At 36.3% G+C, this 16,553-nt stretch overlaps 1 protein-coding gene and 1 long non-coding RNA gene across 6 annotated transcripts in view; both read left to right on the top strand.

Annotated features, from left to right (window-relative positions):
• The window catches only part of LOC18429980 (serine carboxypeptidase-like 15), a 65,595-nt gene extending 50,262 nt beyond the window's left edge, over positions 1-15,333 (top strand). For all 5 annotated transcript variants that reach the window (XR_016058500.1, XR_016058501.1, XR_016058498.1 and 2 more), the window contains one exon: positions 15,083-15,333. Coding sequence is in view for 1 of the 5 variants with exons in the window: in XM_088870803.1 (XP_088726929.1) it covers positions 15,083-15,166 (84 nt within the window). In the remaining 4 variants the exon portion in view is untranslated. The remainder of the gene's footprint in view (positions 1-15,082) is intronic.
• LOC148781755 (uncharacterized) lies at positions 11,021-11,815 on the top strand. Its single transcript, XR_016058504.1, has 2 exons — positions 11,021-11,189; positions 11,279-11,815. It is a non-coding gene; the product is annotated as an uncharacterized LOC148781755 (long non-coding RNA).
• Positions 15,334-16,553: the final 1,220 nt, after the last annotated feature.

The following is a 16,553-nucleotide window of genomic DNA, read 5'->3' as shown; positions in this document are numbered from 1 at the left end:
ATATTTGAAGTCTTTAACATGAGATCATCATCAGATGCAACATACCATTATCGTCGGACATTATCGAGAGGATGGTCACCAAGACCATGTTCCATTGGAACACTCCGTTCGTGTTACATATTTGAATGAGCCATATTCATCTTTCGTGTTTGATATTTAGGTCCATAGACCTTGATCAACCCACATCTCCATATGTTTTATTACCTCGAGTAGTTCAAACACGAGCACAAGGAGGCAGAAAAACATAGGGTATTAAAAAACTGGCTCTTTCAAATATGTTAGCACCTATCAACTAATGTCTATATACTCCATACATATTCATAAACAAATAGCCAAGATATAATCAAAGATGTATAAAGGAGATAAAAAATGTTGAATCCTCTTTCCCTATATGACCTGACCATGCAAAACAAGTGGATAGATTTTAGACCTTAAAACTATGTCGTGTGGTACTTGAACTTTCTTGATCATTGCTTTTGTTTGCTAATGAACTTCTTATGATCTTAGAAGAGCATACAACTGATGGAAAATCTCTTGATCATTGGTTTTACATATCAACGAAGTGTCCATCTCTTCAACCCATGGCTTCTCCCTTTCTTATACCATGAAGAAATACTCTTCTTCATCCTATCATTCAAAAAATCACAATTTTGATTCTTCCATTGATCTTTTAGAATTTCTATGCTGCCCCCAAGTCCTTTTTATACATCCCTTCATTATGAAGAGAAACCAAGATTCTTTTACATATATTATGTTTCTTCTATTTTATGCAGTTCCTTCCCAGATTTAGCACCCTACACCTAGAGTGTCATATCTCCCCAACATTGTATTACCTCTCTCTGAAGTTCTAATTGTTATAAATCATACTCATGGCACACTATAAAGCTTTGAATGAGCCTGAAAAATGCTTCCATTATAAGGAGTACAAAGATGTGCCTTCATATGTCACATCTTTTGCTGTACTGTAGAATAGAAGATTAACATCCCATGATAAAATTATGATATCTTTTTAACTCACAAAGAGTTTATCCTTAGAACTTTTGAGTATAGAAATAGACTCAATTTCAAATCAATACTTAGTTCCATCCCCAAATCGCGCCATTTAGTGAGTTTATCAATTAGTGACTTACACATCACAATATAGTTTTTACACCAAAAAAAAAGGTTGCGCACCTCTCAATAAAATAATTATTTCTTTCAATCCTCAGAATTTCTTCTTGAAATCCTTTATGTTGAAAACTAGACTCAAAACCAAAGCATAACATCATGATGTGAATCCCAAATACTTTCTTTAGAGAAATAAATAAGTGACATTCACATCACAAAATATGTTATATTACAGAATTCCAAGATGAACACTATCCAGTAAAATTGCATTTTCTCTCTATGCACATGGAGTTTCCTTTTCAAAGTTGTTTTTGTTGTAAAGTGGACACAAAATGGCAACAAACATCTTTTTGCAGGCCTCATATCACTCTATTTAGTAGGCTTGACAAATATAGATATTCACATCTCAATGAAACACATCTACCTGTATAAATTCAGGACGACCCTTCTCCAATAATTTTTTTTTTTTGTTATTTCCTTTGGATTTTTTTCTTTCAGATAATTTTTGTTTGAAACTAGACTCAAAACGGAAACTTGAAACTCAGTGTGGCCCTTAGATCATTCTGTTAATAATGAAAATAAAATCTTGACATTCATGCCACAAAGACAGTTTTTCATTGCAGAAAATAACACTTGCGTACCCTTCAATAAAATGACAACATCTTTCAAATCATAAGGGTTTTCTTCATGAAATTATTTTTGTTTGAAAGTAGACTCAATTTGATGTGTTGCATTCAAATAGTACCCAAAAGTAAAATTATTTGCTTGGTGGAAAAATTCATGGAACTCAATGTACAGTTCCTAGATTTTGCAGGTCAGAACTGGTACCACTCAGTGATGAATTCATAACTCTCAATTCCTCCAAAATCTTCTATTGAAATTTTGCAGGAAGATCCTACTCTTAATAACACAACATATCACTGTAGTATTCATAAGAGAAATACCTCATTCTCCTATTCATATCAGTGCTCCAAAATGACAAAGAATACCCTATTCTATAGGTGCCTTTTAGATGCAGGACTCATGCGAATAAGCTTTCCCGAGGTTTGCCATATGACCACAAAGCCATTGGCTTTCGAATCTTTGATTCTCAACTCACAAAAACCGTGAAATAAAAGAAATATGTCAGCATATGATCGAACTTTGATACCAATGAAACTTGGACTATGTAGCTCGGGCAAGTGTATGCAGATTAAATTTTTTCTATTTTTTCTTTATTTTCACCACCCAGATTACTTACAGAAGTGAGAAACAAAAAAAAATCCAAGAATCCCAAGGGCTTTCACTTAATGCCACTTTAACAATTCTTTTATCACACAATTAAAACTGCATAAACTTGATCTTGGGATCATGAAGAACTTAATACTCATGGGAATAAAAGATCACAAGAAAGCATATAAGGAAGACTCCAGAGATCACCTCAAGTAGGCTTAGAACTTTATCCTCCAACTTCCTAAACCTAATCCCATCAAATATTGTAATATAAAAAAATTCTCAATTTGACTTTATTTTTCCATAACCTTCTTATACAATATTTTTATTGAAACCAATCTTCTTTAAATTTCAAATCATACCAAAGTTTTTCATCTTGATTTGCAAGCCATGTTAGCTTGACCAACTTTTAGTAAGTAAGGGTTGCCTTGAGTGGGGCGTGCACCCTTGGTGGTCTTCATGTGGTCCTCACTTCAATCAAGTCATGTGTAATTTTTATGGTAAGAGGGGTGTTTCTTATTGAATGGGGTGCACCACCCTTAAGCGGGGCCCACCTAATCCCCCATGTGGTTTAATTAATGGTGGGCCCATGTTCTATGGTGGGTACCCATATGATTAGTTAATTATAAAATTCATATTTTGATTTTTAGAAACGTTGAAATAAACTTTATTTTCTTTTGAATATTTAAATACTGAAAATTGATTATTGCTGGATTTATAAATGCAATTTGTAAAAATAAAATGTTTAGAGATTCACAAAAATGCAAATAATCAATCTAAAAATCATATATCATCAAAATAATTAAAACCAAATAATTTTGATGGGAATCGAATCCAACAAGGTCTATGAATTATAAAATTGCTAGAGCACTGCACTTTCTACTGTGAATTATAATGCACACTTGCTTTCTCAAACTGACCCAGTAGTTCCCATGACCCACCAAACCACCACCGGGGTTCATGATTGGACCACCAAAATCCCCAATTAGCAAGAGGACACAATCCCAGTCTATGAACTATTGGTTCTCCCCTTGAGACGAACCAAGGTCATCTAGACCTGATGCAACCACGACTCTATGATGCATAGGGGTAATCTCGTATATATATACGCTTCACCCTGAAAGGTGGTTCGCTTTCCCGATACAGCTATCATATGTACATGCCGTGTGATGATGAAGTGATGAGGCCTTGGCCCTCGTCTCTAAAGGCCAACCATTACCCACAAGGGTCATACAGTCCCTCGACTCACTCATTCGGGCAACTCTGATCTCATCAAGGGATAACCCTCAAAACTCTCATCGGTTTAGTTCCATGCCCAAGTATCATGGGTTTTCCAACTTCACTGGCCTAGCATGTCAAACCAAATCTAAATATCGCAAATAGTATTTGTCTAGTATGGTCCATTAAAGACCATACTCCCACTGATTTTATGTTCCACTATTTCAATATATTAGTTATAAGCACTCATAAGGTTTGTAATGGACACATAAACTCAACAATGTCCGTACAAGAGGAATTGTGGGAGACGAGACTCCTCTTTTATAGGAGTCGAGATTTGACCGAAAATGCAATCGAGATCCCTACATAGATGGAGTCGAGATTCCTAGCTCTATGTAATCCAGATTCTAACTTATTTAGAATCAACCATTATGGAACCGAGATTCCTTCATTTATGGAATTGAAATTCCGACATATTTGAGATTGAGAGGGAACAGGGAAATAGTACAGTCTGGCTGCTATTCATTGACCGACATGTCATACATGCATGTTTACATTATTTGTATTATATTATTTCTAACATCTTGGAGTTGCAATCTCTCCATTGGATCAATACAATGCACACTTAAAGAAATAAGTAGAGAACGTGGAACACGACTTTGATTTCTATTGGCCATTTCATGCCAATAAAAGATAACTTTACCATGTAGCATGAGACGGGGTGTCTTGCTTGTTTCATGCTTTGAAAACTTCTAAACATCACTTCTCAGAAAATACAAAAAAGGCAAAAAAGAAGAAGGGTGGTGGTGGTGGGGGGGGGAGGGGTTTCAACAAGTGTTGAATCAAGATTCACCAATTACATAATCAAGAATCAGTAAATATTGGAAACGAGATTCTAGGCTTCAAGGAACACCACTTTAATTAAAATCTCTCCATTGGTTCAATACAATGCATACCTAAAGAATTGAGTAGAGAACATAGAAAACCACCTCGATTTCTATTAGTCATTTCATATAAAAAAAGATGACTACACCTTATAGCTTGAGATTGGGTGTGTTGCTCGAGTAATTTGATGCCTTGAAATTTTCTAAACATTATTTCACAGAAAAAAGAAAGAAAAAAGGGAAAAGAAAAGAGGAAACTGGTGGAATTCTGTTAATGGAATTTTGATAAATGTGGATACCGGTTTTAACAAGCGTAGAATCAAGATTCGCCAATTACAGAATTGGGAATCAACAATATTAAAAGTGAGATTCAATAAGTGTTGGAATTGAGATTCGTAACATAAGGAATTGAGATTCTACACTTCAACGAAAGTGGTTTCATGATGATTCCTTTGTTTGGAATTGCCGAATCAGAGAGAGATTCAGGTAACTTTATACTAAATTTTCTGACCCGAACCTGAGGTGATTGTTTCCGTTGTATATAGCTTTCCTCAACTTGCAGACCCTCCCTTTCTCTCCCTTGAGAATAAAACGGTAATGCCATTATGCATCCTCTTGCAGATCTCCATGAAGAAAGGCATTTATCATATCTACATAAAACCCTTAGCAACCAGACGAGCTATGTATTTCTTAATCAAACCATGGGGTTTGCGCTTCAGGATGTATACCACCTGTGTCCTACTACATTTTTTCCTTGTAGTCGATCAATGACATCCCAAGTTCACGGCTGATCAATTACGTACCAAGTTGGTTGCTTCTCTAAGGCGATTATTTCTGCTTTCCATTCTGGATAGGTCAACACATCTGCAACTTTAGTCGGAACAAGAAGAAAGGAAGTAGAGCAAAGATATGGATGAAAGGAGGGTGAAATTAAAGTATAGGAAACAAATTTATTGATTGGATAAGAAATACAAGTCTTTCTTTCCTTTCTTGTGGCAATAGGTAAATCGAGTTGAGAAGGTCTAAAGGTAGAAAGGGGAGAAGTAAATAATAAATCAAGAAGTTGCGGCTGATCTTTTATATTAGACTTTCCTTGTTCTTTCTTCGGGTGTACACTTTCAACTGTTTCTTGGTAGCTTCCTGGTTGGATTACTAGAACTATCTGTGATCACGAGAAGAGGAATAAGCTTGTCGGGTGACAACGGATCTCTCTAAGAACAAAGGTAGAGTATATTCTCAAAGAAGATCGCATCTTTTGAGGCAATTTTCTTTTTAGTCACTAGATAGAACATGTCCCATATGAGAGTTCGAGTATCCTAGGAACACGTATCTAGTAGATTGGGGTGCTAATATATTCCTAGCCTTGCCCAGGGTAATGAACAAAGCAGACAATCAAAATTTTTATTATGGACCTTTATTCCTATTAAGATAGATCTTACAACTTCCAACAATTGCCTAATTTTTAGTTCTGTCGCACCAGTTTGTTGTGGTGTGTAGGAACATGTTGTCTAAGTTTCTAGACCTTGTTCAAGAAAATAATTCTTTAATCCATTGTATAGATACTCTTGTGCATTATTAGAATGGGAGAATTTGATTTGGGTCTCAAACTTGGTTTGAACCATTTTATGAAATATTTTAGCTATTGAGGTTACTTTGTCTCTACTTTTCATAAGATAGAACCAAGTATAATGAGAGTATTCATTGATGAATGAGATAAAATACCGATATCTAAATACAAAAATAACTGGAGGAAGCCCCCAAACATTACAATTAACAAAATGGAATGGTTTAGACCATGTATTTTCATTAGACGAAAAATAGGTTCTACAATAGGTTTGGACAATTGATAGGTCTGGCATTGTAACTGAGAAACATTCAAATCATCAAACTTATTTGGAAACAATAATTTTGACGATTTTAGAGACATATGGCATAAGGGGGTGTTCCACAAGAGTACATGCTCATATCTTATAGACTCAAAATTGAGAGCAGTAGAAGCACATCCCATGTTGAATAGGTACATCCTATTTTCTTCACGGCCACGACCAATCATCTTTCTCGTTTTCAGGTCCTAAGAAACATAATATAGGAAGACAATGTTGCACTGCAATTCAGTTATTTTGTTAGGTTGCTTACAGAGAGAAGATTGGAATGGAAAGAAGGCACAGGTATTACAAAGAGTAAGAATGAGGCTCCTAGAGGTAGTTGGTCATGGATCCAACAACAAGTTTAACTTCACTAGTAACAAGAGAAAATGACAAAAGACTAACTTATTTGCCAGCCGTATGATTAGTAGCCCCTAAATCTAGATTTGGGATACACAGGGTTTCCATATGCATATGTAGCTAGTTGCTTTATTAGTGTCTTAGGGCTGAGTGAAGCATTGAGAGTGGTCAATTGGTGTTATAGATTTTTGATGGCGTGATCTCTTGCAACGGATACATTATGTGTGGCTGAATGTCCTCCCTCTCACTTGGTATTATATTGGCACTTTCATTCCTTGGCTTGGTATCAAGTGTGGATGCAAGCCCCAACAATCCTTTTGGTATGTCTCCTCCTCCCAGAATGGAAGCACTTGAGTTTCTTCTTTTCGACACGAGAACGTGAGGCATGGTTTGGTAATTTCACACCCTCTTTTCCTTGCTTGCAACTTACTACAAAGGTTGATTGTTCAAGACGGATGCTTGAGCGTTGTCCTCAACACCCCGCACATAATTATAAATTGCTTCATGAGAGGGCAATTTATCCTCCCTTAGAACGTGGACTCTCTGAAATTCAAAGTTAGGATGTGGACCTGCTAAGAAATCAAATATCCTCCGTGGATGGACCTGTTTTTTTTTTGCCATCAATGTTGGGATTAATATGCTAATAGTGGTCTAGTTCTTCCCACTTTTGCCTTAATATCCCAAAGTATTCTCCCACAGTCATTTTCCCTTATTGCAAATGCGGTATTTTACGAAGCAATTGGTAAATTCTAGCCATATCATCTCGTTGCAAGTATGTCTTGGCTACCACCTCTCGTATATCCTACACAATTCTAAGAAATAGTAGTCCCTTGGTTATTTTGCTGCATTGAATACAAAAGCCATGCAATTAATTTCGGATTCTCACTTTCCATTCATCATGTGTTGTAACTGTATTTTCTTTGGATTCTAATGAACTTTTTGGCAAATTGCGGCTCTTCCATGTAGTTTGTCCCCTATAACTTAAATGTTGTGATCATCAATCCTAGATGATCAAGCGATTCCCAAGGAAATATCGTGTTTGATTTCAATCCTTTTTATTCTCTCTATTACTCAAAACTCTTTGTCTTTTGCCATGTACTAATTCGTTAGTTTTAATGCTGGCATAGAACCCCCGTTTTTTTTTTTGTTTGGGCAAGAGGGGTAATGAATATATTTTTGTACTTTGAATATGAAATATATTGATGTGTTTTTTGTGTGGGTAAAGAAAACAAAGTTAATGAGGTAGGGGGTTTTTGCTTGAAAGGAAAAGATTGGGTTAAACTTACTAATGCAGTCGAGATTATCGAACTGGATTTTTTTTAGAGCGAGATTATCGAGTTGGATTTTGTTAAAGGAGAATTATCAAGCTGGATATTTTTTTGACCAATTGGATCATGATCGGAAGAAGAAGAAATAAAAGATGATTTTATTAAAAAATTTCTTTTTGTCATTTAGATGGTGATCGGAAGAAGAAGAAATAGAAGATTATTTTATTAAAATTTTTATTTTTTCATTTATTTTTTAAGTGAGTCCATTTATTTAAAATATGATTTTTTTTGTGGTGAGGTCCGTTGGAATGATATAGGATAGCTGGTTTAAATTTGGGTTAGTAGGTAGGGTCCATAGGATAAGTACTTTTTTCTCTTTTTTTGTGGTGGTGTTAGTTTGGTAGTTTGCTTTTATTAGGAATAAGTTAATCTTTTGGTGACGTGGTTCTCCAAGAGACAGAAATAGTATCGGTAGCAAGGAGTCTATTGTAAACAAATGGTTTTCTTTTTATTAAATGGATAATATAGTTATTATTTAGAGAGAGAGATCATGCTTGGCTTTTGTTTCTTTTCTTCTCTTGTTGATGGTGCGTGGTGGGGATCTCAGATCCCCGTGTTTGTTTCTTTTTCTTGTAAGTTTCTTTTCGATTTTTATTTCTCTGTAAAACGTGGCTGATTTGCCGGTTATTGGCGGTCTGTAATTTTCAACTGCGTCAGGTGGTATTAGAATGTTAGACGATTTTTGTGGATTGTGGCGTTTGTCGATAGGCATTGTAGCTTGTGGACATGGTCTATGGCCAAGTACCAAGAATGAACCCATCCAGCGAGAGTGAGACCTCGGATACACTGAGATAGAAGACTTGAGAAGGCAAGTTGAAGAATTGATCGATCCCCAACAGATGCATGTTATGCCAGAGTGAGGAGGAATCTAATCCCCACTTATTCATTCACTGTGACTTCTCCTACGAACTTTGGGGCAAAGTCTTGCAACTCTTTGGCATCGAATGGGTCACCTCTCCTACTGTCAAAGCATTCATCTCTTATGATCTAGATTCTCAATGGCCGAAGGATGGAAGAGTATTGTGGAAGGCCACCATAGCGGCAACTGTATGGACCATCTGGGTGGAAAGAAATACTTAAAACTTCAAACCTCAGCACTCCTACACAAGGCAACTTCCATGGCCACTTTCTGGGCCTCTAATCACAAGGTCATCTCGGCATACCAAGGAGTTTTTTCATCCCTCAATAGAAAAATATCCTCCATCATCAACCACGAGAGGCACCAAGACCCAACAACTGGCAACCACCACCAGAAGGCAGCATCAAGCTAAATTTCGATGGTTGTTCCCTTGGGAATCCTGGCCCGGCAGGGGCTGGGGGGATCTTTAGAGACCATCATTCAGAGCATCTTGGTATCAAGGATGCCCATAATGCGGAAGCCTTGGCCCTCCTACAAGGCCTGAAAAGTTTCAATCACTCTTGGGGCTTACACCTCATAATTGAAGGAGATTAAAAAAATGTCCTCTCATGGGCAAGTAGGACTACCACTCCACCATGGTTCCTAACCCCTATCTTTGATGAAATTGACCACATTTGCGAGGATATGAACGTCTCTTGGAGGCATATATGGAGGATGTCCAACGAGTTCGCAGATCTCTTGGCGAAAGAGGGAGCTAGAATGCAAGTAGAAGATCAAGCCGGGTTCGACTTCTTTTTTGCTCAAAACCTTTGGCACATATCATAAACATAGTGTACTTTTTGGCAATTTTAGGCATGCTATAACTTTTGAAAGCTTCATGTAAATCCTTGCAATCAGGCGGTATCTATAAGCCCCTCTTGTGCATGTTATGCTGACAAATTTTTTACCGAGTCACCCTTAGCGGGTGAATTCGGACTCACAAATACTTATATACAACACTTATCAGTAATACCATGTTAAGTTTCTCTCAAAAAAAAAAAAGTTGAGGAATTGACTTGGTGCAAAACACATTAGCAACAGACAATGGTGGTAGGGAGTGGGACACTGTCTTTGAGAACCCGTTCTATGTGCACGCTCTGCGTCGAGAGCCCCATGTTCGAGAAAATAAATCATGGGATTCAGTTGATCTACATATTTGAAAGGGAACGAGGGTGATTTCTACATCGATTGAATAGAAAATCAGCAAGTTGTAGATTGGAATCTGCCGCCAATTTTCGATACATACTTAGATGAAGATGAAGATCTTGTAAGAGATCTACTTTGTAATGATGACCAAGTTTACGTGATTAAAGCAACATTTGACGAAGAAAAAGATGAAGGCCTCAAAAGAGAATCAATAGGGGAAATTAGTTCAACCATTGAATCTAGTTCTATTATCAAAGATGCATACGTGGTGTGCCCTAAGGTTAAGCCTAAGGAATTTCAACATATTTATATGGCTGAACAGACTCTATCGACATACAATGACCCTTTCCTCGTGGGCTTCTCATTTTCACTGGAGAAAAAAGCGAGATGATCTTGTTGGAAATATGACCTTGTTGATGTACCACAGCTTCAAGCCCCAGAAGAAAGAAAAATATCCTAAGATTTTAAGCTTAGCTCTGATACCATATTAAGGTTGAGGGATAGGAGGGAGAGAAATATTCAAGCCCACGATTGGGTAAAATTCTTTCAAGCAATGTGTCGTATATATGGCCTCTAATAGAGCAGAATGGAGAACCAGGATTCATATAGCCGACCCCAATTAATTTAAAAAAGGTTAAAACGATGATGATAACTTTGTCATAAATATACACATGTATACACTTATGGGAGTTAACGATATAGGACAACATACATACATATATATATATATATATATATATATATATATACACACACACACACACACACACACACACACACACATACATATAATATGTGTGTGCATATAATATATATATATATATATATATATATATATATATATATATATATATATATCCAAGATATAGTAGGATATTTACAAATTTAGCACAAATTTGGGTTTCCAAAAGGGTATAGATTCTTGGTAATGCGCATGAGGGTCATGCCACTTGCAATCCAGCTGACTTTTATGAAATAATGAGTGGCATGTGTGTGTTCCAGGATCCTGAGCCACCAGCCTAGGAGAAGTAACCGAATTAGAAGGAGACCCGAACTCTTTAGCTTCTTAAGAGAGTTCTATGAGCAGATTGAAGACATATCCTTGCATGAACCCTGTTCCTACCAAGAGGGCATATTCAATCTAGAAAAGAACTAGTGGGAAGAAACCAAGGTAGATGAACTAAACTCCATTAAATATAACCATGTTTGGGATCTAATCACCCTACCTCATGATTGAAATCTTATGTAAATGTATTACAGGAAAAGGGTGAATGCGGAAGGGAAGTTAAAAAAGTATAAAGCCAGATTCGTTGCGAAGGGGTTCACTTAAAAAGAAGGGATTGACTATGATGAGACCTTCCTAGTAGCTAAGTTCCCACTCATTAGGATCTTGCTAGTCAAAGCAGCCCATTTCGACTTCGAGCTCCACCAGATAGATGTAAAGATGGCATTTTTAAATGGGGAAGTAGAAGAAGAAATTTACATAAAGCAGCCAAAGGTTTTCATAGAAAAGGGTAAAGAAAGCTTAATATGCATACTTAAGAAATCCCTTTATGGCCTAAAACAAGCATCTTAGCAGTTGTACATGAAGTTTCAAGAGATCTTGTCAAAAGCTGGTTTTGTGACTAACCAGGAGGATTATTGCATCTATGTCAAGGTCAATGGGAGTGATGTAGTGTTCATCTCCCTGTATGTTGATGACATGCTAATTGCTAGTAGTTCAATGACTCTTGTTTTGGAAACAAAAGCTTTCATTTCTCAGCACTTTAATATAAAGGATCTTGGAGAGGCTTTGTATGTACTCGATATCAAGATAACTAAAAATAGAAGAGAGAGAACCATTCAGCTATCACATGAGACATATTGCAAGAAAATATTGGAAGTATTTGTGATGGATAATTGTAATCCCATATTGACCCCTATTAATAAAAAAACTAGTTAAGCCTAGCCATGTGTCCCACAAGTTCAAAAGGAAAAGAGCCATGTATATAAATACATTACAGATGTGCAGTCGGGTTGCTATGTATGCTATGTTAGGGACGAGACCGGATTGACTTATCTTTTGCTATGAGTTTGATTAGCAGGTTCTAAAGTAATCTAGGCATGGAGAACTGGAAATAGATAAAACAAGTATTGCGGCAGTTAAAGGGGACTGTTAATCTTGCACTCACATATGGAGGAAGCTCTGATATTTAGGCATAGAGATATTCAGATGCAGACAATTGGGGAGATCCAAATGAGAAGTCCACATGTAGGTATATCTTCACTCTTACCAGTGGAGATGGTTCTTGGTGCTGAAAGAAACATGACGTGGTTGCAATCTCAACTATGGAGTCAAAGTATGTGGCTTATGGTCTCGCAACGAAAGAAGCAGTTTGGTTGAAGAAGTTTTAGAATCAGCTCAGATTCAATCTAGTGAGATGTCCATGCATAAGGATCTTCTATGATAACAAGACAACGAGGTCTAATGGGCAACGATTTCACAAGAAATCAAGGCATATAAAACCGGACTATTACTACGTTGCAATGAGATTCGAGCAAAAGAGACCGAGGTTGCTTATCTCCCAATAGAGGCTATGTTTACAAATCCTTTGATATAAGGATTAGTGAAAATTGTGTTTGCCAAGCATGTACATGCGATGGACTTGAAGTGATTGTATGGCCTTCAAAGGCCAAATGGGAGATGTTGGGTTTTGTGGAGCTTGAAAATAAAATAATTTAGAGTATTTTGTACACTACAATTCAATTGTATTGCGGTTGACTGACCTAGTATTGGGCGATATAGGGCTCGGGTCACATCCAAAACCTTTACCTCTGAGCATGTGGTACTACCATTGAGTGGCTGTTGTGGGTTTTCCCTTGTTGAGGTCGAAAAGATACCTAGGGATAATATTTATTGGCCAGAAGAGGTGTATGGTCTCCTATTTGCTGAGGAAGGATTTGTGAAAGCAAGAGCCAAATACTCAACATAAATTCCACATAACATATACATATGACAACCGTATTTTGGGAAGCAACCTTATATAGAAGGATACATGTACATATGCATAGAGAGAGTGCTTCTTTGTATAATAGTTATGTGTGCATTTGACTTGCTCTTGGCGGGAACTTGTAATCCACATACTGGGACAATGGTTCTATTATTTATTTGCTAACTTTGACGGATCAATCATGAGCCCATGCTTTTGATTGTGGGTCATGGATTCAATTGGTTAGTTTAAGAAGATAGTAGGGTCTCATAGGTCATGGCACGGGTGGAGTGCCATGATATTCACTTGTTATCTGACTAATAAGGTACCCATCCACTTCTAGATTGTATTTCTGTTAGTTTTAGTTTTTTTATGGAAATCCAGAAACATTGTTTTCAATTAAAAAAATGTTCTTATGATCTTTGGGGATTTTTTTAGAAATTTAAAAACGAATTTTAAATGTGTAAAAATCCCAAAAGGGTATTTCTATATTTTTTAAAATATGAGGGAATTTTTGGGAATTCAATTATTAGTGGGACCATGTGGGGGGCTCAGGGCCCATCCCCAACACATGTGGGGCCCACATAGGGGCATCATGTCAAGCCCACGAGGGCCCACATGTCCCATTAAGTGTGATGCCCACTTTTTTTTTTTGTAAAAGAAAAAATGTAACATTTTGGTTAATTTTTTTTTAAAGATTATCATACTGATTTTCTTAATAACTATAGAGGGCCTAATTATCTCTTTCTAGGAGACCATTTATCTTTGATTGTTCTAAAATAAGGTTTAACTAGTCAAAGTTCTAAATGGATTAGAAGTGCATATGGGTCAAATCTTAGGGGATAAGTTTATTAAATATCCTCTCTGAATCATGATGATTAATCTCAAAGATTGATGGCTCAGATTTAATATTCTCTCACCTCACAGATCTCCTAATAATCCTAGATATTGTTGAACTCTCTGTCATTTCTCTCTAGGTCCTCTCTCTTTTCTCTCCCAAAAGGTAGCATGCCACCCATAAGAGTTGATGTTGCACACATCTCAAAAAGAGAGGCCAAGGAGAGGGCACGCCCAACCCTAGGCTATGGGAGGTGCCTTTGTGGCTTGCTGAGGTTTAAAAATGGTTTCTTTGTAGAAAACCTTATTGTTGCCCTAGCTCTCTTTAAAATCAAAGAGGGAGTTCTAGAATTCCTTCCTAGTTCAGATTGGTGGTTTCAGCAGGTTCTATGATCCAGTGCACTATTGATCAGCTGATCGGGTGTGGGGTGTACTAGAACCCTAAGAAAATTCCAATAAGTCTTCTCTTATTTATTTACATTTAGTTGATGTTGTTTTTTGTCTTATTTTTTCTTCCTAGAATCTCAGTATTGTATTTAGTTTGAATAAAAATTATTTGGAAGTGAGTTATAAAGATTTTAGACTATAATAATTTAAGAAAAAGTATAAAATGAGACTATTTACTTTTTGTACAAGGTGGTCACAATTAGTTTTGACCATTGGATGTGAAATTGGGTGGCTGCATTTATTCCATTGACCAAGCTCAAACTTCAAAAGAAATTTTTTCGAAACTTCGTGACATACCTAAGCTATCGAATTTCACATTGGATGGGTGCAAGTAATTGTGCTCACTTTGTATCAAAGGTAAATGGTCTCATTGCATATAATCCCATAATTTAAATGTGTTATATTTGTGGCATCTATAAGTAGAGTTTCCAGCAATTAATAAAAGAAAAGAACGAAAATCTCTGAATTTACAGCCTGAAATTCATTTAGGGCCCTATTAAGTATCTAGATATAAGTTATAGTTATGTGGTTGCTTTAAAGTCTTGCTCCAAGGTGCTGTCAACGTTAGTTGCCAAGTGTGGCAGAGTGTGAATCCCTGCCCGTTGCATTTTTGATGGATTGTAAAGTATTTATGCCGATCATTTCTCTTTGGTAGTCTGGTCTTTGAAGAGAAACAATTCATCTCTGTTTCCGTAATGCATTATCTCATTGTAATCACAATTTTTGAGACAATAATGATGATTTTTTTTTTTCCTTCCTTTTGTGTTTTTTCTGTTCTCATTATTTTAATGCTAAACTCTATGGTCTGTAGGGAGCCGGGCACACAGCTCCTGAGTATAAGCCCAAAGAATGCGCTGCAATGTTAAAGAGGTGGATCTCAAATGAGCCATTGTAAATTATCAGTATAACTGCCTTCATTTTTAAGAGATTGTGTAATTTATGGGAGGTTCAAACTGTGTCTTAATGTGCTAAAGGCTTGTGTGATTTGTATGTATGAAGTGACTTGTCTATTGTACATGAAATAAATTAATTTTCAATGAAATAATTGTCTATTGTATTTAATTTGAAATAATATATAAAACATTGGCGCAACAACTTATCAATTTTACATTTTAGATCTCATCATCGTCATGTAGTGACAATCCTTTGGCTTCCAGTTCATGTGAACTACACATTCCATCCAACTTTTGGGGAACTGAATTCTGCTGTTCTTGGGTGCTAACAAACCTTGGTCCTGCAGTAACTGTGAATTAACTAACTTTCCATTAGGTAATAAGACCATTTCAATATCGTAACATAAGATTTTACATATTTTATGAACTTGTAGCTTGTCATAGAATTGGGACTTAAGGACAAGCCTTACTCATCCAGACCTAATCTTTATTGTTTTCGGTCTCCTGCCTTTCCCATGATTGCTTTGGTTAAAGGAAAAAGTTTATATAAGGGTGAGTCCCTAAACAATCAAATTATGGCGCACTTCATAAATTCATTAGAAAATGACATATTTTAATACCCAAAAATCCTCAAATCGATCATCTCGACCTCAAGATCTATGAAAATGAGAAAAAATAGATTGAGTCTCAAAGATAGTGCATCTCATAGTGCATTTACTTAACCATCAATTTTCAAGATTTTCAAGCATTCATGAATCTGCTTGAACTATGCTATATTAATTCTGAAATTTAATAATTAGAGACGAAAAATAAATTTTCAGCCATCACAAAGAATTCTGATACTGAAACGTGTTTTGGTCTATTTGAACGTGTTCCTTTGATGTTTAGGGTCTCAGCCTTAATAAAAAAACACACCCTTTAAAAAGGAACACCTTCCAAACACTCCCTTTAAAAAGTGCTTTGTATTAAGGCCGAGGCCCTAAACAAGGGAGCACTTTCAAATAGTATCGAAACATGTTGTTTTAGCATCATAAATCTTTTTTATGGCTGAAAATTTATACATTATAAGATGCACTATGTTCAAGACTTGCAATCCATTTTTTTATCATGTCTTTGCAATCCATTTTTTTATCATGTTTATACATCTTGAGGTCAAGATGATCGAATTGAGGGTTTTTAGCATTAAAAAAACTTTTTCTAGTAAAGTTTTGAGATCCGCCTTAATTTGATTGTTCAGGGCATCACCCATATGTAAACGTTTTCCTTGGTTAGAAGCCCAAACTAAGCCTCTCTCTATTTCTTTCTGTCCATTTCAACTTTTTGACGTGTTCAGTAATTACCAATCTGGAAATATTGGGAACCTAGGAATATGAAATCTGGAACTCAGAA

Source organism: Amborella trichopoda, chromosome 6 (assembly GCF_054954075.1).
Source record: "Amborella trichopoda isolate Santa Cruz 75 chromosome 6, AtrichopodaSantaCruz75HAP2 v2.0, whole genome shotgun sequence".
In the NCBI taxonomy this organism is placed as follows: Eukaryota; Viridiplantae; Streptophyta; class Magnoliopsida; order Amborellales; family Amborellaceae; genus Amborella; species Amborella trichopoda.
The sequence above is the reverse complement of the archived record's forward strand: the minus strand, read 5'-3'. Positions and strand labels throughout refer to the sequence as shown.